The sequence below is a fragment of the Aquarana catesbeiana genome, linkage group LG07, assembly GCF_042186555.1.
Source record: "Aquarana catesbeiana isolate 2022-GZ linkage group LG07, ASM4218655v1, whole genome shotgun sequence".
NCBI lineage: Eukaryota > Metazoa > Chordata > Amphibia > Anura > Ranidae > Aquarana > Aquarana catesbeiana.
In genome coordinates, this window is record NC_133330.1 from 305,948,952 (window position 1) to 305,970,965 (window position 22,014).

At 43.1% G+C, this 22,014-nt stretch overlaps 1 protein-coding gene and 1 pseudogene across 2 annotated transcripts in view; both read left to right on the top strand.

Moving 5' to 3' along the window:
* Positions 1–22,014, top strand: part of TTLL7 (tubulin tyrosine ligase like 7) — a 302,305-nt gene that overhangs the window by 114,102 nt on the left and 166,189 nt on the right. For both annotated transcript variants that reach the window (XM_073593653.1, XM_073593652.1), the window contains exons 9-12: positions 3,854–4,012; positions 11,289–11,383; positions 15,220–15,367; positions 18,421–18,494. In XM_073593653.1, coding sequence (XP_073449754.1) covers positions 3,854–4,012; positions 11,289–11,383; positions 15,220–15,367; positions 18,421–18,494 — 476 coding nt within the window. The remainder of the gene's footprint in view (positions 1–3,853; positions 4,013–11,288; positions 11,384–15,219; positions 15,368–18,420; positions 18,495–22,014) is intronic.
* On the top strand, positions 12,773–12,906 carry LOC141103965 (U2 spliceosomal RNA; annotated as a pseudogene).

Below are 22,014 nucleotides of genomic sequence, written 5' to 3' on the forward strand. Positions count from 1 at the left end.
GATCCTTTGCCCAGCCTGACATGGAGACAAGTGAGGGGAAGATGGCCCCCACCCGTCTCCATATCAATGCAGGACGGAATACCCACAAATTCTTTTTTTAAAAACAAATGTATTCATTAGTTTAGGCCAATATGTATTCTTCTACATATTTTTGGTAAAAAAAATCGCAATAAGCGTATATTGATTGGTTTGTGCAAAAGTTATAGCGTCTACAAAATAGGGGGTAGATTTATGGCATTTTTTTTTTTTTTACTAGTAATGGCGGCAATCTGTGATTTTTATTGGGACTGCGACATTGCGGCAGACAGATCGGACACTTTGGACACATTTTTGGGACCATTGAAATTTATACAGCGATCAGAGCTATAAAAATTCACTGATTACTGTGTAAATGTCACTGGCAGAGAAGGGGATATCACTAGGGGGCGATCAAGGAGTTAAGTGTGTTCCCTTGTTAGTGTTTCTAACTGTATGGGGATAGGACTGACTGGGGGAGAAGACATATCGTTGTTCCTACTTAAAATTCCTGTATGGGGATAGGACTGACTGGGGAGAAGACATATCGTTGTTCCTACTTAGTAGGAACAAACGATATGTCTCCTCTCCCCTGACAGAACAGGGATTTGTGTGTGTTGCACGTGATAGCTGGTAGTCGGCGGACGCCGCCACCCACGCGCACCGAGACCCCCGCCGTGCAGCGGGCGCGCGCGCCCCCCTAGCGGCTCCTAAAGGCTACGACATACCCATACGGGGTTTCGCCCAGCAGTGCCATTCTGCCGCAGTATATAGACGTGAGCCAGTCAGGAATTGGTTAAACAGAATCCCACTAAGGATAAATAAAGCTCACCAGAAGGACCCCTTGATAAAGTCCTTTGGATGAAACGCGCCAGCCGGGATATTTGGTGCCAACGTCTTGCCGCTGAGCATTTTCAGGTCACCAGCAGCTATCTATGTGAGTTTTTTAATTGTGTTTTGTGGGATTCCGCTTAAAGGTACCAGTGGAGACACAACTCTGCCACACTTGCAGAGTGATTTCCATTTACGCTGAAATACGCACATGCTGCCGTCATGGCAGTCATTGTCTCTGGTGAGTTTGCACTTCACTTGGTGGCGGATAGCTATCTGGACACGTTTTGAATGTTATACCTATGTTCGCCGGGGTGGTTACACCAGACTGATTTAACCGTCATTATAGACACTTCTTGGCGCTACACTTTATACAGTATCTCACAAAAGTGAGTACACCCCTCACATTTTTGTAAACATTTTATTATATCTTTTCCTTTGTCAACACTGAAGAAATTACACTTTGCTACAATGTAAAGTAGTGAGTGTACAACTTGTATAACAGTGTAAATTTGCTGCCCCCTCAAAATAACTCAACACACAGCCATTAATGTCTAAACTGCTGGCAACCAAAGTGAGTACACCCCTAAGTGAAAATGTCAGAATTGGGCCCAATTAGCCATTTTACAAGGTCTCAGGTGTGAATGGGGAGCAAGTGTGTTAAATTTGGCGTTATCGCTCTCACTCTCTCATACTGGTCAGTGGAAGTTCAAAATGGCACCTCATGGCAAAGAACTCTCTGCTCTGAAAAAAAGAATTGTTGCTTGACATAAAGATAGCCTAGGCTATAAGAAGATTGCCAAGACCCTGAAACTGAGCTGCAGCACGGTGGCCAAGACCATACAGCGGTTTAACAGGACAGGTTCCACTCAGAACAGGCCTCGCCATGGTCGACCAAAGAAGTTGAGTGCACATGCTCAGTGTCATATCCAGAGGTTGTCTTTGGGAAATAGATGTGTGATGCTGCCAGCATTGCTGCAGAGGTTGAAGGGGTGGGGGGTCAGCCTGTCAGTGCTCAGACCATACTCCGCACACTGCATCAAATTGGTCTGCATGGCTGTCATCCCAAAAGGAAGCGTCTTCTAAAGATAATGCACAAGAAAGCCCGCAAACAGTTTGCTGAAGACAAGCAGACTAAGGGCATGGATTACTGGAACCATGTCCTGTGGTCTGATGAGACCAAGATAAACTTATTTGGTTCAGATGGTGACAAGCGTGTGTGGCAGCAACCAGGTGAGGAGTTCAAAGACATGTGTGTCTTGCCTACAGTCAAGCATAGTGGTGGGAATGTCATGGTCTGGGGCTGCATGAGTGCTGCCGGCACTGGGGAGCTACAGTTCATTGAGGGAACCATGAATGCCAACATGTACTATGACATACTGAAGCAGAGCATGATCCCCTCCCTTCAGAGACTGGACCGCAGGGCAGTATTCCCACATGATAACAGCTCCAAACACACCTCCAAGATGACCACTGCCTTGCTAAAGAAGCTGAGGGTAAAGGTGATGGACTGGCCAATCATGTCTCCAGACCTAAACCCTATTGAGCATCTGTGGGGCATCCTCAAACGGAAGTGGGGGGGGAACACAAGGTCTCTAACATCCACCAGCTCCGTGATGTCGTCATGGAGGAGTGGAAGAGGACTCCAGTGGCAACCTGTGAAGCTCTGGTGAACTCCATGCCTATGAGGGTTAAAGCGGTGCTGGAAAATAATGGTGGCCACACACAATATATACACTTTGGGCCCAGTTTGGACATTTTCACTTAGGGGTGTACTCACTTTTGTTGCCAATGGGTTAGGCACTAATGGCTGTGTGTTGGTTTATTTTGAGGGGACAGCAAATTTACACTGTGATACAAGCTGTACACTCACTATTTTGTAGCAAAATGTAATTTCTTCAGTGTTGTCACATAAAAAGATATAATAAAATATTTACAAAAATGTGAGCGGTGTACTCACTTTTGTGAGATACTGTGTGTGTATGTATGTATAATATATAATATATATATATATATATATATATATATATATATATATATATATACATATATATATAATATAAATATGTTTGATTAAGGTTTGCTATACTAGCTTTGTGTTAGCTGCATTTCATTTTATCTAAGCACAGCGCAGATTTTGCCACTTATTTGTGACATAGCCCTGGCCTCACAGATGCCCCCTGGGAAGACGTCACCAGTGCCTTTCAGAAAAAAGTCCTAATGTTGTGGAAAAAAGGTGTAATGTTGTACTGTCTGACACATGTGCGAGATGAGGTGCATGACTTCATGTGCCTTATCTTGTGCATACAATGTACAACATTACAATCATTTGTTTACATAAAATACTTTTTGTCTTTTATCTTGAAAGTCATGAGATCTCAATGCATTCAATGATACAATGCACAGATGAGGTGCATGATGTCATCAGCGGCCGTCTTCCTTCTTTTCTTCTGCCGAACCACCAAAGACATTGCACATCTCATCTTGCGCATGCACTTTACCAGTGCAGCGGTATGGGTTTCTGACTAGCGGGGGAAACAGAGCGCTGAGACTGGTAAATTATGCAAGGAGGAGGCAGGTAAGAACTACTAGTTTTAATTAGTAGAATGCATTTCTAGGTAGTCAAGTTTATTAGATGTGAAGGGGCAGAAGTGGGGGGGAGGGGGGGGGTTCTCTTTTAAGTAACACAGGTCTTGTTTATCCCCCAGTCTGTGACTGGACAGTGAAAGGAGAAGCAGCAGACTGATGAGTTAATTTCTCAGTCCTTCTGCTTTTTTTTTCCCTATCAGCATGTCCCATGAGCACTGCAAAACAACTTATGGGCTCCCTGTGCTACCTCTCCCAGTTCTAGCTCTGTTGTACCATCAAGTGTAGGTGGGCAGAGGAAAGGTGAGAAAACGCCTGAAAATATGATTTGAAGACCTTACAGCTAGAGTCCCTCATAGGGAGCCTAGCATTCATTGCACACAAGTAATGTGATTTAACTCTGTTTACCTTCTTTCACTAGGAACTAGTGGTGAAGACGCTAATAGTAGGGGAACCTCATATCCTCCATGCTTACCGCATGTGTCGGCCTGGCCAACAACCGGGCAGCAACAGTGTCTGTTTTGAAGTTTTGGGCTTTGACATTATTTTGGACAGAAAGCTGAAGCCCTGGCTGCTTGAGGTATGAGCCACTTAGTCTGTTTTCCATGCAGTAATATCAGAACATTTTATGGCATTTTATGACATATGAAGCTGTTAACTTGTGGTGTGGTGTGGGGGCTTCTCTAAACTAAAGGCCACACTCAATTAAACTTTTCAGCTAACTCTAATCTCAACATTTTTCTTAACTTTCCAGCTAATCCTATTCTAAACTCTCACCTTAACTTTCCTGCTAATACTAATCTCAGCCCTCTTCTTAACTTTACAGCTAATGCTTATCTCAACCCTCTTTTTACCTTTCCAGCTAACCCTAATCTCAACCCTCAACCTAACTTTCCAGCTAATCCCAATCTAAGCCCTCTCGTTAGTTTTCCAGCTAATTCTAATCGCAACCCTCTTTTTAACTAACCCTAATTCTTATTATTATACAGGATTTATAGAGCGCCAACAGTTTGCGCAGCGCTTTAGAACATGGGGGCAGACAGTACACTTACAATACAAATCAATACAGGAGGGATCAGAGGGCCCTGCTCGTTAGAGCTTACAATCTAAAAGGGAGGGTCAAGTGGAACAAAAGGTAATAACTGTGGGAGGTGAGCTGATGGAGAAAATGAAAATACAGTTGTTAGGTGTGGGTAAGGTAGGCTTCTCTGAAGAGAAGGGTTTTCAGGGATCGTCTAAAAGCTAATAGAGTAGGAGATAATTGGACAGATTGGGGTAAGGCATTCCATAGGATTGGAGAGGCTCTGGAAAAGTCCTGGAGGCGAGCATGGGAGGAGGTGATGAGGGAACTAGAGAGCAGGAGGTCTTGAGAGAAACAAAGAAAATCAATAGGTTGATATTTAGAGACTAGGCTAGTGATGTAGCTGGAGGCTAAGTTGTGGATGGCTTTGTAAGTAGTTAGTATTTTGAATTTAATTAGTTGGGTGAGCGGAAGCCAGTGGAGGGATTGACAGAGAGGAGTAGCAGACACAGAGTGATTGGTAAGGTGGATGAGTCTGGCAGCAGCATTCATGATGGATTGAAGGGGGGCAGACTATGTATAGGTAAGCCAATGAGAAGGGAGTTGCAGGAGTCAAGGTGAGTGAATTAAGAGCTTTGTTGTGTCATTGGTTTGAAAGGGGCGTATTTTGGACATGTTTCGGAGGCTGAGGCGGCAAGATTTGGACAGTGATTGGACATGGGGCTTAAAGGAGAGTTCAGAGTCCAGGACTACACCTTGGACCTTGGCATGTGGGGATGGGTTTATAGTTGTGCCATCAATTTTGACAGAAAGATCAGGGGAAGGGACACATGGGGGAGAAAGAACTATAAGTTCGATTTTCGATAGATTAAGTTTGAGAAAGTGGCGTGACATCCAGACTGATATATCTGATAGTAAATTAGTTATACGTGAGGAGACGGAGGGGGTAGGCTGAGGGGTAGAGAGATAGATTTGGGTGTCGTCAGCGTAGAGGTGGTATTGAAAGCCATGGGAGGCTATCAGCTGACCCAGGGAGGAGGTGTAGATTGAAAATAGGAGAGGTCCAAGAACAGAACCTTGGGGGACCCCAACAGAGAAAGGAAGAGGAGAGGAGGAAGTAGAGTTGTGAGAAACACTAAAGGTGCGGTTGGATAAGTAGGAAGAAAACCAGTGAAGAGTACAGTCATGGAAACCAAAGGCGTGAAGTTTTTAGAGTAGGAGGGGGTGGGTGGTCAACCGTATTGAAGGCAGTATAGAGGTCCAGGAGTAGGAGCACAGTATGGTGTCCATTGATTTCGGCCGTTAGTAGATCGTTTATTTGTTTTAGGAGAGCAGTTTCTGCGCAGTGTTAAGGACGAAATCCAGACTGAAGGGGATCAAGAAGGCTATTATCAGCAAGATGGTCGCTCAGTTGGTTGTAGACCAGACATTCAAGGAGTTTGGATAAAAAGAGGAGCAAGGAGATGGGGCGGAGGTTGTTAAGATTGGATGGGTCCAGTGAGGTCTTTTTAAGTATGGGTCTGACAAGTGCATGTTTTAGAGAGTTGGGGAAGATGCCAGAAGAGAGGGAGAGATTGAAGATGTGGGTTAGAGAATGTAGAATAGAGCCAGAGGGTAAACGTAGCATTTGCGAGGGAACAGGATCCAGATGGCAGGTGGTAAGATGTAGTTTAGCAACCTTGTCTATAGTGGTGGGGTTGAAAGAGGCAAGTAATGATTGTACCTGTGGGCATGAAGTGTAAAGCGTGGAGGGTATCTGAACAGTAGAGATCTCCTCGCGAATTGTATCAATCTTCTGTTTGAAGTGATTGGCGATCTCCTGGGCAGTGAGATCACCCTAACTTTCCAGCTATTCCTAATCTCAACCCTCACCCTAACTTTCCAGCTATCCCTAATTTCAGCCTTCACCTTAACTTTCCAGCTAACTCTAATCTCAACCCTCTTTTTAGCTTTTCAGCTAACCCTAATCTCAATCCTCACCTTAACTCTCCAGCTAACCCTAATCTTAACCTTCTTTCTAAATTTCCAGCTAATCCTAATCTCAACCTTCTTCTTAACTTTCCAGCTAACTCTAATCTCAACCCCCTTCTTAACTTTCTGATTATCCCTAATCTCAACCCTCACCTTAACTTTCCAGCTAACCCTATTCTTAACCCTTTTCTTAGCTTTCCAGCTAACCCTGATTTCAACTCTCACTTTAACTCCTTAACTTTCCAGCTAACTCTAATCTCAACCCTCTTCTTAACTTTCCAGCTATCCCTAATCTCAACCCTCACTTTACCTTTCCAGCTAACCCTAATCCTAACCCCCACCTTAATAATAACTTTGAGGGCTTAATTACTTTTGCTGTTGAGAGATTTAACTAATTGCTGGTAGTCACCTCATTAGGCTGGGGGTACACAGGAGGTTTTTGCAAGATGTAGACAATTGATTGCTAAACAGATATATTATTATGGACTATGCCACAGGTAGCATGTAGTAGCTGTAAGGCTTGCAAAATTGATCACTATGATATGCTACTACATGCTGCTTGTGTAGCTTTCGCCATAGGGAGCTATTTGTTCCATCTGCTGACTGATCTACACCTTGCGATTAATCACTAGGGATTTTAGCAGCAGATTAAGGCCTACCTTCTTTAGCCTGCCTGTTCATTTTTTTGGCTTTAGTTCCAGTTTGAAATACAGCTAAAGCCTAAACTTTTTACATTTTTTGATCGAGCAGGGAGGGGTTAAAAACCAACAGATTATTTTTACATTTGGTAGATTTCCATTAAATTCCTGTCCTGCGAAGAGACATAAGGAAGTGATGGAAATGTACTTTTTGGTAGTTGTCAACACACACATGTCCACATTGGAAGATTTCACTTTTAGCCTCGTTGAGGTCATAATTCAGTATTTTGCATTATGTTTTCTCTTTACTTTCAGTCCAGTGGCAGAAGTCAATAGAAAGTCAAAAGTAAAACCCAACAGTAGGTGTTATTTCCTACTCTAGCTAAAACAAAAAAGTTTTTGTTTTAGATGTGCTTTAATTACCGATACGTTACCCTGTGTTTGCATACTTCCCTGTCTTGTGCCAACTAACAGCAAGCATTAAGTAATTCAATTCTTACTTGCAGTGTTTTCCCTTTACATAAATTATTTTTTGTTCACTTGTAATGTACCTTTGAACTTTGAAAATTTGACTAGTCAATTCCCTCCCACCTTGCACATCATAGCCCTCTCCTTTTCTGGGAGTGTCTAATTGCTGTCTGTGTTAACACATCACTTCCCCTCCTTTCTTCACCTAGCATCGGGGCTCACCTCTGAAATGTTTCATTCCGAAAAGCACGAGTCTGGTGACTTGCAGACAAACACATCTTGTACAGTGGTTTTAAAAAATTGTATCTATTGAGTTAACTCTTATATCACCAGTCTCTTACATTATGTGCTGTGTCATATTACTATGCAGTTTTTCCATAACCCTTGCTATTATTCAATAAGAAAAATGCTACAGATAGAAGTACAGTGATTCATTACCTGTTCTGGGAGATAGTCTAGAGTTAGGACCAGTCTTTACTGGTGGCAAAATGGGTAATTTTCAAGCATCTTTTCCACCCAGATCTCTCAGAGACCAAAGCAAGTGTGAAGATCTCTTTAAGAATGGCAGTACAGTAAATCACTTAGTCCTTAGTCTTAAAAAGTGCCCAACCAAAGGAAGTAGACACATAGTAAAAAAAAGCTTGAAAAAGCTTAAAAATTCATAATTTTGATGCCATAGAAGACAATCCTTTTAGGGACCACATTTTGTGGAAGGTCCATGGCACACCATTGTGACTTCACATGTATTTACAAATGTATACAAAAAAACCCGTCCATTGACACCATGATGGGGGCACTATTCTTCCCAGTTGAACCAATAATGGGGCACTAACCCTTCTCTTACTGGCCACAGACACTATGTCATTTTTTTACTTTAACTAGCAACAGTCTTCCCCTCTAAACTTCTTTGTTTAGAAAGTTTGGAGGTCCCTGGTCTAGCTCATCTTTTTACAACCTTTCTGCCTTGAAAGAATCATTGAAATAACTTTCAGGTCTTGAGGAACCCTTCTAAAAAGGATACCTGCAGCTCCTGGAACATTGGCATAAACAATACGTTTTAGAAAGGTTTAACCAAAATAAAAAATCATTTGGCTTAACAAGGGTATGTGAGACCCAGGGCAGATCATTTAACACCCCTTTTTTGATTTATATAACTAAATAATTTTCGGTAACAATCTTAAAATGAAATGAATAATAACAACACAAAAGAAACACAGAAAGTTCAAATTGTGGTGTCCCCCAAACACTTACTAGTCAATGTAGAAGTGACGCTCTACATTGGTGGTCAGTATAGGTGGGAGATGGAGTGGAAAACCCCCATTGGTGGTCAGGGTTGGTTGGAGATCAATCTGTTTAATGCTTAGGGGAACCCATAGAAACCTCAGGAGGAACTGTAGGACTCTATACAACCCTGGCTTAGAAAGGCTGGTCTAGCTGGTAAGTGTGTTGGGTATTTTTTTGTATTCTGTCTATATTGCATTCTGCGTAGTGCCTTATCCAAGTGCACCTTTCTTTTGTTCGCTAGTTATACATTGATCTCACTGGTTGCTATTTTTACTTTGCTTTGGTGTTCCTATAAGTTTTACATAATTATTGTTAAATGGGAATCTTGATCTTAGGAAATCTGGAATGGTGAACGTGAAATACCATTACCTTCTGTGACATGTATGAGGTTACTATAACTAGCAATAATGGCTATCTGTGTCTACATGCGCTAACCCCTGGTCTTACAGGAAATAACATTACAGAGAGCATTCTTCAATGTGGAATAATGACCATCTATTTGGGTGATTTTGTCCCTTTAACGCATTAATGGAAAGGCTTAATGGCCTGGATTCCTGTAGGAAGACTATGGGGAGAACATTACATTCTTGGATCTCTTCCTCCCCTTGTTAGCTGCCAGTTTTACCAGTCTAATACTGTAATCATTTGCGAATTTAAATGCCATAATTAGAGGCAGCACATGCTGGGTACATTTGTATCAGCTTCTATGAGTACTTTTAATTATGCATGTTGACATAATGATTAAAAATAGATTTTCGCTCAGGCGGCATTGTTTGGTTTTACAGTTAAATCTGTTACCCGTGTCTGTGTTGTACGAGCTTGCTTTGTGATGTTAATTAAAGCCTAAGAAAAGGACAGAAATTGGGTTATTGAATGGCACTTGTGAGTCTGCTTCATTAACAGGCACACATCTCATTACTGAATGATGCCAAGCAGGGGTGGATATTACCTATGGGAAGCTTGTGCTCGCTGCTCTGAATCTGCACCTGTTATTGCTGACGCTTAGCTTTTAGGTAGGTTGACTTCATAGTTGAGCCACTTATGGGGTGAACGGAGTCAGAGGGAGGAGCCAGTTTGGGGCTGGATCAGCTATCACCATGAACTGCCGTAAGGCTTCCTGGTGTGCGGCTGAAATTCACCCTTTCAGTATAATTGCATGCAGAGCCTGATCTGCATTAAGACTGTTTAAACAATGAGATTTTATGGGGTTGCAGTTTAACGTGCAAAAGACCTATAGTGCAAAGATGTATTAGAGTTGATTTACTAAAGGCATATAGAATATGCACTCTGTAAGGGCATTTGCTCCAGAGCTTAGTAACTTTCTATCCACAGCTCATCTTTGCATTTCCTGTGCATAGCTCACCTCATCACACCCCCCCCCCCCACATCATGTCTCTGCCCACTTCTACATCTTAATTCTGCACCCCATGTCCATAGCTCACCCCCGTCCACAGCTTTTACCTTTGTACCCTGGCTCCATCCACAGCTCTCAGCTTGGCACCCCAGCTACATCTACAGCTCTTACCTTGGCATCTAGCCCCCACACATACACAGCTTTCACCTCTGCATATAGTAGCACCCCCCCCCCCCCTTTCATCCACAGCTCTCACCCCTCTGCATCTAGCACCTCCATCCCTATCCACAGCTCTCACCTCTGCACATAGCACCCCTCCCCCTTTCATCCACAGCTCTCACCCCTCTGCATCTAGCACCTTCACTCCCATCCACAGTTCTCATCTCTGCACCTAGTACAGGCCTTCCCTCTAGTCCACAGCTCTCACCCCTCTGCACCTAGTACAGCCTCCCCCCCTCACCCAGGGCTCTCCCACTCTGACCCTAGCACAGCCTTCCCCCTCTCATCCACAGCTCTCACCACTCTGCACCTAGCAAAGCCCCCATCCTAGGGCTCTCCCCCCTCTGCACCTAGTACAGCCTCCCCCCCCATCCAGGGCTATCACCACTCCGCACCTAGCAGAGGCTTCCCCCTCTCGTCCATAGCTCTTACCACTCTGACCCTAGCACAGCCTTCCCCCTCTCATCATTGATATAAAAGCAGGACAGTGACTCAGGGAAGCTCTACAGACAGATGATGCTGCAGCAAGATGGTTAGGAGCTCTTAACCCCACACAACCTCCAGAACATCCTGGCTGAGAGCACCACTAAAATCTGGGAGGGGGCGTATGCAGAAAACCACTGCGCTGCTTTCCCTTTATATAGTGCTCTGGGATTCCTTTGTCATAAATTATGTGTGATACAAAGATAGTATATTGTATGTTTTGTAGAGTAATAAAAGATCTAATACATCCGCTTAAAAATGTTTCAACTAAAATGGACCAAAATCGTCGTAGTTCCTCTTTCTAGTTAACCCTGTGCTTGAGCCATGACCCTTTGTTTCCTTTGTACAATTATCTTATTGAAAATATCACTTCCCCTTTTTTAATTGAATTTTTTCATATCTATTTTCATCTCTCCAGATCAATCGTGCTCCCAGCTTTGGAACAGATCAGAAGATTGACTATGATGTGAAGAAAGGAGTTTTGCTAAATGCGTTAAAACTTTTGAACATAAGGTAACTGGTTTCAACCTTTCGTTTCTGTAAAGAGCATGTCTGGAGAAGAGGCTGCAGGATATGGCGATACACAGGGAACTATTTCTGTTCTGACTTTCTTGTTACCTACAGAGGCTGATTGGACATCAGCAGCTGTACATGTGTAGAAAACTGGTTTCTGAACCATGAAGAGGCATCTGATATTAAAGCAAGTCTACAGTATATATATATATATATATATATATATATATATATATATATATATATATATATCAATTGTTTTATGGTACACAATATTTTGACAAACTAATTATCTATATCTATCTCTCTCTCTCTCTCTCTCTCTCTCTCTCTCTCTCTCTCTCTCTCTATATCTATATCTATATCGATATCGATATCGATATCGATATAGATATAGATATAGATATAGATATATATCTATATCTATAGATATATATCTATATATATCTATAGATATAGATATATATCTATAGATATATATAGATATATATCTATATATATCTATAGATATATATCTATATATATATATACACATGGGTACTTATGGGTGGCACTGATAGGTGGCACAGATGGGCACTGATAGGTGGGCACTGATAGTTGGCACAGAGGGACACTGATGGGTGGCACTGTTGACATTGATTGGTGGCACTGATGATATTGATGGGTGGCATTACTGGGCATCACTGCTTTATAATGGTGTTAGTCGGTACCTATTTGTGGGCACTGATTGGCACAGACTGGGCACATGTGGATGGCCATGGGGTACATACCTGGCCATCCACATGTTGCCCGCTTCCCTGGTGGTCCTGGTGGCTTCCCTGGTGATCTAGTGTGGGCATCCGAGGGGGGGCTGCACTGATAAACAATCAGCGCAGACCCCCCCTGTCAGGAGAGCCGCCGATCGGCTCTCCTCTACTCACGTCTGTCAGACGCAAGTGAGGAAAAGCCGATCAATGGCTTTTCCTATTGACATCGTGATCAGCCGTGATTGGACACCGCTGATCACGTGGTAAACAGCCTCCACCGAAGGCTCTGTGCCAAGAGCGCTGTAGCAGCGTGTCAGACTGACACACCGCTCCACCAATCGCCGCGATGCGCGCCCCCATGGGCGCGCGGCGGCTGTTATCCTGAAGGACGTCCAGTCAGGATAATTGAACCACCACCTGGCCGTCAATCTGCTATAGGCCGGGCGGGAAGTGGTTAATAAATCTGCAAAAATTTCAACAATTCTGTGTTTTTCTGTCAATATGGGGTGCTGTGTGTACATTATTGAGGAAAAAAAATGAACTTAAATGATTTTAGCAAATGGCTGCAATATAACAAAGAGTGAAAAATTTAATGGGGTCTGAATACCTTCCGTCCCCGCTGTATATAGATATAGATATATATATTGCTTCTCGGCCTTTTGGCTAAGATCAAGTGTAGTATCTGTTCTTATCAGTTGCCAGGAGGTGGCTCTGGCTTCTGTCCCTGATCTATGGTGAGGTGGTATCAGGGATGGTGGAGGCTATGCAAAACCTGCTGGTGTAAAGGTAACCTGGAGCGGTTTGTAGCCGAAAGGGAAGCCTTCTGATGGGGATGGAAAACCATTGGGTCTGGCCAGAGGGTTGGGTCCCTGGCCTTCTGGCCTAGATTGGGGTAGCTCTAGCTCCGGTCAGTTTTTCAGGAGAGAACACTGGCCCCTCTTTCCCACCGGGGGGGAGCGGTTAGTATTTCCCGAATGTAATTAGGTAGGAGGTATGGGAGCAACGGTGAGGCCTGATGGTAAGGGGCTCTCACCAAGCTTCCAGAACTTCAGGCCTTCCTGGCTGAGGTGGGGGCTGCTGTGGTCTGGGTTGGGGGTCAGAGTTGCACGAAAAGCTAGTAGTGAATGTGCCCCTGAAGTGGCAGTTCAGGGGTGCCGTACAGTCACAGTGTTTAGGCACTTGATTTATGGCACCATGGTCACTTCACCACAACACGTTTTTCGCACCTGCCTCTAGGGCCGAGCCTTTTGACTAGGACCAGGGGAAATTTTTATCTATCCAAAACTGTTATTTCATTGTTTAGCACAGGGGTCTTCAAACTACGGCCCTCCAGGTGTTCAGGAACTACAATTCCCATCATGCCTAGTCATGTCTGTGAATGTTAGAGTTTTACAATGCCTCATGGTATGTGTAGTTCTGCAACAGCTGGAGGGCCGTAGTTTGAGGATCCCTGGTTTAGCAGATGCTGAAAAGATAAATGGTCGTTCACCTTTGTAACAAAATAGTCTATGCAGTCCACAAGCCCCAGCAATTAACACTCCCAACATCACAGAAGTAAGCACCGTCCTTGTTCGGAGCCCATACATGTGCAGTGTGCTCTTTCCCCTGTCAAAGCCACTGAGCTCAGAGGTTGCAGCAGGGGAGAGAACACTCTGCGCATGCATGACACTCTGAACTAGGACGGCGCTCGATCCTTGATCCTGGGGTTGAGCTTGCAACATCTGGTTTGTCCTACGTAAAGGACAGGATAAAGCTCTAATGAATAATTGGAGTTTTTCTGGTGATGTGTAAGCACTGCATTGTAATTTGGACAGCAGTATTGTCAGTCTGGGGGGACGGGAGTGTTGGAAGTACCAGAAGATTTAGATACACTAACAAATTAAAGCCAAACTCCAGGTAATATTTTATAATTATTTACAGCAAACTGTTTTTTTCCTTTTGGGATAAAGGTTTTACATAAATAAATAAAAGCTGATCATTGTAAACACAGTGTTCAATGGGCCGCCTAATACCTGTAACTGCAAGAGAGCTCCTGTTAAAAAACAACAGACTTACTGGCTGGATCACCAGAAAATAGAGGAAAGAAAGCTTAAAAAAAAAATGCCACAACACCTAAGAATTGGTACAATATAAACTCCACCGCTCAGGTAGATCTGAGCCAACATACACATGTCCTTAACCTCCAGGAAGGGAAGAGCCCCAGGTGCTGGCTAATGCCTGTATAGGTAGAAATAGACGAAGAAGTCTAGACAGCCGCACACCGGAAGAAATTTCATATGCCTTTTAATCGTAGAGCAGGATCATGAAGTACATACGACACCACGGCAGAGTAGTACAAAATAACCACTGACGCGTTTCACACTTAAACTAAGTGCTTACTCATAGCTATGAGTAAGCACTTAGTTTAAACGTGAAACGCGTCAGCTATTATTCTGTAATACTCTGCCGTGGTGTCGTATGTACTTCATGATCATGTTCTACGATTAAAGGCATATGAAATTTCTTCCGGTGTGCGGCTGTCCAGACTTCTTCGTCTATATCTAAGAATTGGTAAGCTGCATTAAAATACATGTTTGCTTTTGGGTTTATTACTGCTTTAAGAATTTATCTAAAAAACTGTATCGGCATCAGTGTGTTAGTTTTTCTTTTTTGAGTTGCAGAGTTAAGTTTACACTTTAAATATAGAAAAGATACAGCAATAAAGGAATGAATTAATACACAGAGACATTTGAAACTGCGATTTTCGTCATTTGTATCAGCAGCCATTTTCCCCGCAGCCATCCTTTCATGAAATCCGTCTAGATAATTGGCACATGGGGTAGTAATGGTTCATTAGCCTTTTGTTGTATTGTATTATTTAGTATTCCGATTTGCTTGTTGCACAAAGAGAAGCATCATCTGTTGGTTGTTCTGCAGGTAATTTGTAAACCTGTTACAGAAACATGCTAATTGTTTTATCCTTGAAAGTAAACACACATGGGATTTTTTCTCAGCAGGCACTTTTTGGTAATAAAGTTAGATGAGCAAGCGTTTTAATATTTCATTACTGAGCTTCAATTTGTCCTTTCTTTTTTTTTTTTTTTTCTGTAGAGCAAGCGATAAAAAGAAAAATTTGGCCAAACAGAAGGCAGAGGCTCAAAAAAGACTCTATGGTCAGGGATCCATGAAACGGCTGTCGCCGGGTTCGTCTGACTGGGAAAAACAGCGCCACACACTGGAGAGGAGGAAGGAGGAACTGGTAAGCGCTTTTTTAACCTAAGAACACCAGTACTGAACGCCCGGTGGACCGCTAAATACGCACGTGAAATACATATAAGGTCTTGTTCACATGGCGTGATGAAGCCCGTAAAACGTGAACGAGCCACTTGTTACAGTGTCTGCAACTGCCAGGTGCGGCATGCAATAAGCCCATTGAAGTCTGTAAGGACGCACGGCCGCTCAGACATGGCCACTATTACTCATGAGAGAGTCACGTGGGTGAGAGGCCAGTTCCCCGCGCCTGCACACCTGTCTTAGTATCAGAATCTGGCCACTGATTATTTTTTTTGGTTGAAAATATTCCTCCATCCACACAAGTGAGATGGATAGAGGAATCCCCCCCCCCCGAGACATTGGGGTTGATTTACTTAAACTGGAGAGTGCAAAATTTGGTGCAGCTGTGCACAGAAACCAATCGGCTTCCATTTTTTTTTTTTGTCAAAGCGTAAAGGGTACCTCCACTTTCGTGGGGAAAAAAAATTAGCAAAAAAAATAATAATATAGCATAGAGCTGCACGATTCTGTGAAAAATGAGAATCACGATTTTTTTGCTTAGAATAAAGATCACGATTCTCGAATCGTAACATCATCTTTCACATTATGCAAAAAAATTGGGCTAACTTTACTTAGTTTAGTTTAGTTTAATTCATTAAAGTGTATTTTTTTCCAAAAAAATTGAAAGGCTGCTGCGCAAATACAGTGTGACATAAAATATTGCAACAACCACCATTTTATTCTCTAGGGTCTCTGTTAAATATATATATATAATGTTTGGGGGTTCTAAGTGATTTTCTAGCAAAAAATAATGATTTTAACTTGAAACCAACAAGTGTCAGAAAATGGTTTAATCTTTAAGTGGTTAAACTTCCCTCATTTACAGACCGAAGTTCAAACAAAATGTTACAATGTTTATAGTTAGCTCAGCAGCTGAGCAATGTTGTGAAACCTGGCAGACTGCCTGTTTTGTTTTTGTTTTGACAGCTGTCGGCTTGAGCAGAGAACTCTGCATAGAATCGGGGAAAAAAGCTTTATTAAGATTGCGAGGGGGGAAGAATCGTGATCTCGATTCGTTACAATTAATCGTGCAGCTCTAATTTAGCATGTACAATTGCGACACAAGTCATATTGTAATTGAATATTATTCAAAAATACCTTTCCTTTTCAATCAGCATTGCTGTGATTTTCTGAAAATGCAATGCAATATGGCTACCTGGAGGTGTTCTGTGCACAGAATGTATACAGAACGCCCCCCAGAAACATAATTAACTGCTTGTGTGATTGCCTCACTGACTTTCCCAGAAGTCTGCACTAAGGTACTATTCAGATTTCAAGCATCCCCTGCAACAAAAATTTCATTTTTGATGATATGCTCCCAATAGGAAATCATGTCTAAAGGGATGCAGACCCTTCAATTTTCCTCATTAGAACCCTGCAAGTGCAGCAGCTGATTGATAATTATGAAACCACTCCTACACATAGGGATTTCTGCAAAATAGCAAAAGGTAGGAATCTGCAACAAAGTTTGTTAAAATCCTTGTAATGTACATACACTAGAGGGGAATGCTTTTTTCTCAACAAAAGTGGTTGCAGCTAATTGACCTCAACAGCTGATCAGTGTATTCTGACAGTCCCACTGTCCATAGCACCATCTAGGGCCGGGTTAAAGTGGTTGTATTCCTCAGACATGTAATATGAACGACCGCAACATACAGGGATATACAATGTAATACTGACATAAAATCACACACATAGGTTGGACTTGATGGACTTGTGTCTTTTTTCAACCTAACCTACTATGTAACTATGTAACAAAGCATATTCCTCTATAGTGTGTACTTGTCTCAATTAAGAGCACTAAGTGTATTTTCCCTGTTGCTTCGTTCCTCTGCTATCTGCATGTCACTTGTCACTTCTGACAAGTTTTCCTGACACCAAATGAAAAAAAGGTGACAGGGAGGTTCCTCCTCCACACAGCCTGTGATTGACAGGCTCAGCTCTGTTCCTCTGTAATGAGTGAAGGGGGCGTGCCCCTTTCCTCCAATCAGCTTTCAGAGCTCTCCATACTGAGCTCTGCAGTGTGCAATTTCAGCTCCCCGCCCCTTTTTTTTCTGACAGCTCAGACAAGCTTTGGACTTTGAATGGATGTATAGAAGAGCAGACTGCAGATAAACAGGTACAACTTATGTAGGAGGATTTATTTTCATCTCTGTGTATCATCTGAGGCCAGTCACTTCACTGACAGCCACTTTAAGTGTAATGCCCTGTACACATCATAGGATTTTCCGATGGAAAATGTGTGATAGGACCTTGTTGTCGGAAATTCCGACCGTGTGTGGGCTCCATCACACATTTTTCATACGAATTTCCGACACACAAAGTTTGAGAGTTTGCTATAAAATTTTCTGACAACAAAATCCGCTGTCGGAAATTCCGATCGTGTGTACACAAATCCAACACACAAAGTGCCAGGCATGTTCAGAATAAATTAAGAGAGGAAAGCTATTGGCTACTGCCCCGTTTATAGTCCCGACGTATGTGTTTTACGTCACATCGTTCAGAATGATCTCATTTTCTGACAACTTTGTGTGACCGTGTGTATGCAAGACAAGTTTGAGCCAACATCCGTCAGAAAAAATCCATGGATTTTGTTGTCGGAATGTCCAATCAATGTCCGATCGTGTGTACAGGGCATAAGTGTTTTAGGGAAGGATGGTGTAAGGATTGCAGGGAGGGTTAGTGTTTGTGTAATACAGAAAGTTTATTTGAGAGGTTAGGGTTACAGGAAGGGTTAGTGTAAGTCTTATTGTTAGGGTTACTGGGAGAGTAAGTATTAGGGTTGATGTTAGAGCTACATGGAGGGTTAGTAACAGTGGAGTCTTAGGGAAGGACATCACCCTCTTCACCTTGAATTGTGTGCTGAATGCTCGCTCCTGAAAGCTGTTATATTTATATATGTATTGTTAGCATTTTCTGATTATTATACGTATATAATGTATCCTGATATAGGAATCTGTTTTCTTTTATGTTTTTTAGAAAGAACGACTTGCTCAGGTCCGTAAACAGATATCCAAAGAAGAGTATGAAAACAGTCACCTGGGGAACTACAGGTATCAGCATCGTTTTATAAGACACTCTTCTCTGGTTGTTACCTATTTATACCTCTCAGTTCCATCTATTTATTCTGTGTTGTACCTGTCATGTGAAATACGTTCCTTAGTCCATTTGGGCTATCCGACCACACTTAAGCTGTCCCAGAAAATCCATCTGTTCAGGAAAGCTTATCGCTTTCTCTAATCCCCCTATCGTCCAAAGCACTCCGTGTGTGGTCAGAAACCAGCTGCTTCAGAATCACAAAATCTTAAGCCACCTATGCTACGCCTGACATTTGTGATAACACGACCAATCTGAACATCACTTCCCGTAGTAAGCCAGCATACAGGTTCATGTGGAAGCCATCATAGGTATGTGTTAGCATCGGAAGTCCTTATTATTCACAGAGCTTTTTAAGAATATCTGAGAAACTCAGTGACCAAAAAATATGTTTCCGTAATTAATTTCTCCATATGTGTGTCAAGGTCAGATGTAAAATCTCTAGTAATATGCTTCCTCAGGTCATGCAGTTTTTTATGACGCAGACCCATTATTTGTAGTTAAGCATTTTCTACCTGTCTTTGGTTAACCTCACCTGGACTTGTGACTTGATTGCTACAACATCAGAGATCTAATGCCCCGTACACACATAAGGATTTTCCGACAACAAATGTTGGATGTGAGCTTGTCGGAAAGTCCGACCGTGTGTATGCTCCACAGAACATTTGTTGGCGGAATTTCCGCCAACAAATGTTTGAGAGCAGGTTCTCAAATTTTCCGACAACAAAACTTGTTGTTGGAAATTCTGAGTGTGTGTGTACACAAGTCCGACGCACAAAAGTCCACACATGCTCGGAATAAAGCAGAAGAGCCACACTGGCTATTGAACTTCATTTTTCTCGGCTTGTCGTACGTGTTGTACGTCAGGGCGTTCTTGACGTTCGGAATTTCCGACAACATTTGTTCGACCGTGTGTATGCAAGACAAGTTTGAGCCAACATCCTTCGGAAAAAAATCTACGGTTTTGTTGTCGGAAAATCCTATCGTGTGTACAGGGCATAACACTCTCCATATTTGTGTTCTGGGGCTCTCTTACACCTAGATTGGAATTGGAATACTACCAACCAGTGTCTGAATAGGGTCATCCAGTGCCCAGGGCAAAAATGCCAAATTAACCCCCCCCCCATTCCCTGGTGTGGTAGCCCACAACTGCCTCCTTCAGCTGGGTTCCATGATACTAGCACTACAGCACCGCTTCTGCCTGGCTGACAGTTTCAAGATGCAACAAAAAATAAAAAAGGTCGGGCGGGTGACCGTCATCCCCAGAAGTGCCGGTACCCAGTGTGGACCACCCCCCCTTAGTGTTCCACTGAGGCAGACAATGACCCTCACTACTGAAGACATCACTACTCCTCTGCTTGGGCTCCTTCTGTCAGGTAGCGCACCCCCCCAGGCAGCAGAGCGGGTCAGTAAAGGATGGATAGGTGGAGAGCGGGCTCTCAGCTCTGTTGGGTGTACTCTATGGGCTGCCTCCTCACAGCCCCCCCCCCCACATAAAGACACTGCGCCTAAAAGCAGTACCCCTCCTGCCCTCTCCTAGTCCCAGCGTGTCTAACAAGAATCATACCTTTACAGGACCAACATATTGTGAAAGGTCTGTTCCCTCTCTGTAAACAAGATCAATTGCACAAAGACCTTCTAGCAAGAAAGATGATATCTGCATGCAATAAATTGTATTTCTGATGTTCAAAAGAGTTTGAGCCAACCTAAACTAACTAAACCAGCCCAGAATATGAAGTCAGAATATGCGGACAAGTCAGAAAAACCCGACAAGGCGGTTGTACAGATCAGTATCGGTAGATTGACTGGCTGAATTTCGATCCATGTGGTTTTACCCATGGCAACTCCTCCACAAACTCCTTCCAGTGCTCAAAGCAGCCAGTATGTATGTACTGTATATCTATTCTGGTGTATCCAAGTCATGCCAATTCTATGGGCTATGATATGGGAACCATATCTGCTATACTTGAAAGCCTTTTCTTTAACATTTTTATGGAAATTTTTTATGAGATAGGTCACCAGGTCCTTTCTCAAACCTCCCCAATTACTTGGGCTTCGGAATGGCATGAGTGTAATAACACATGTACAGAGTCAATTTGTTCACACATACTGAAGCCAATTAACCTACCAGCATGTCTTTGGAGTGTGGGAGGAAACCTACATGAACACAGGGAGAACATGCAAACTTCATGCATTGTCCTGGCTGAGATTTGAACCAAGGGCTGCAAGGCGTAAGTGTTAACCACTAAGCCACTGAGAAAGGATCATCAAGACCTTTTAAATGCCTTCCTGATGGTAGAAGTGTACCAGCCCAAAGATCGGCTTACCTGATCTCTTCCCTAAACAGCTTGCCGGGACAGTATCTGGGTAAGGCAGATGCACTGATTGACTGTCCCTTCCTGATAAGTCAATTAGTGTGTCTGCTTTGCATAGACCCTAGCCTCGGCTGTGGTCCTAACTGGAAGAAAAAGTGAAGCAGCCAGTGGTCAGTTCATGAACCTATGGAGCCGGTTCACATATCTCCGGGGCGGCTGCGGAGCGCACTGTATAGAAAGACTGTGCGTCTTTGGCTCCGTTTGTCATGCCAAATTCAGGGAAAGATTCGTCCCTGAAATGGAGAACAGGGATGCACAGTTTTCCTGTGTGATCCGCTGCCGGTTTAGGTGTGAACCGAGCCTTAGCCTGTCCAATTGTGTGTTCTTATTAGACTGGAATTTCATAGTATTTTAAGTTTCAAAGAGCACCAATGAACAAAAATGGTCACTAATGACTGGTAATCTGAGATATCAACTGAAATGGTTTTCCAATTTATTGTAAAACCAGTGTTTGAAAATACTCAGTTTCAACCAATATACACTATATTGTCAAAAGTATTGAGATACCTGCCTTTACACGCACATGATCTTTAATGGGATCCCAGTCTTAGTCTGCAGGGTTCAATATTGAGTTGGCCCACCTTTTGCAGCTATAACAGCTTTGACTCTTCTGGGAAGGCTGTCCACAAGGTTTAGGAGTGTGTCTATGGAAATGTTTGACCATTCTTCCAGAAGCGCATTTGTGAGGTCAGGCACTGATGTTGGACAAGAAAGCCTAGTTCGCAGTCTCCGCTCTAATAGGTGTTCTATCTGGTTGAGGTCAGGACTCAACCCGATAGAACACCTATTAGAGCGGAGACTGTGCCGGCCAGTCAAGTTCCTCCACCCCAAACTCGCTCATCCATGTGTTTATGGACCTTGCTTTGTGCATTGGTGCGCAGTCACGTTGGAACAGGAAGGGGCCATCCCCAAACTGTTCCCACAAAATTGGGAGCATGAAATTGTCCAAAATGTCTTGGTATGCTGACACCTCAAGCATTCCCTTCACTGGAACTAAGGGAACAAGCCCAACCCCTGAGAAACAACCCAACACCATAATCCCCCCTTCACCTAATGATTTGGACTTTTGCACAAAGGTCCATAAAGACATGGATGAGCGAGT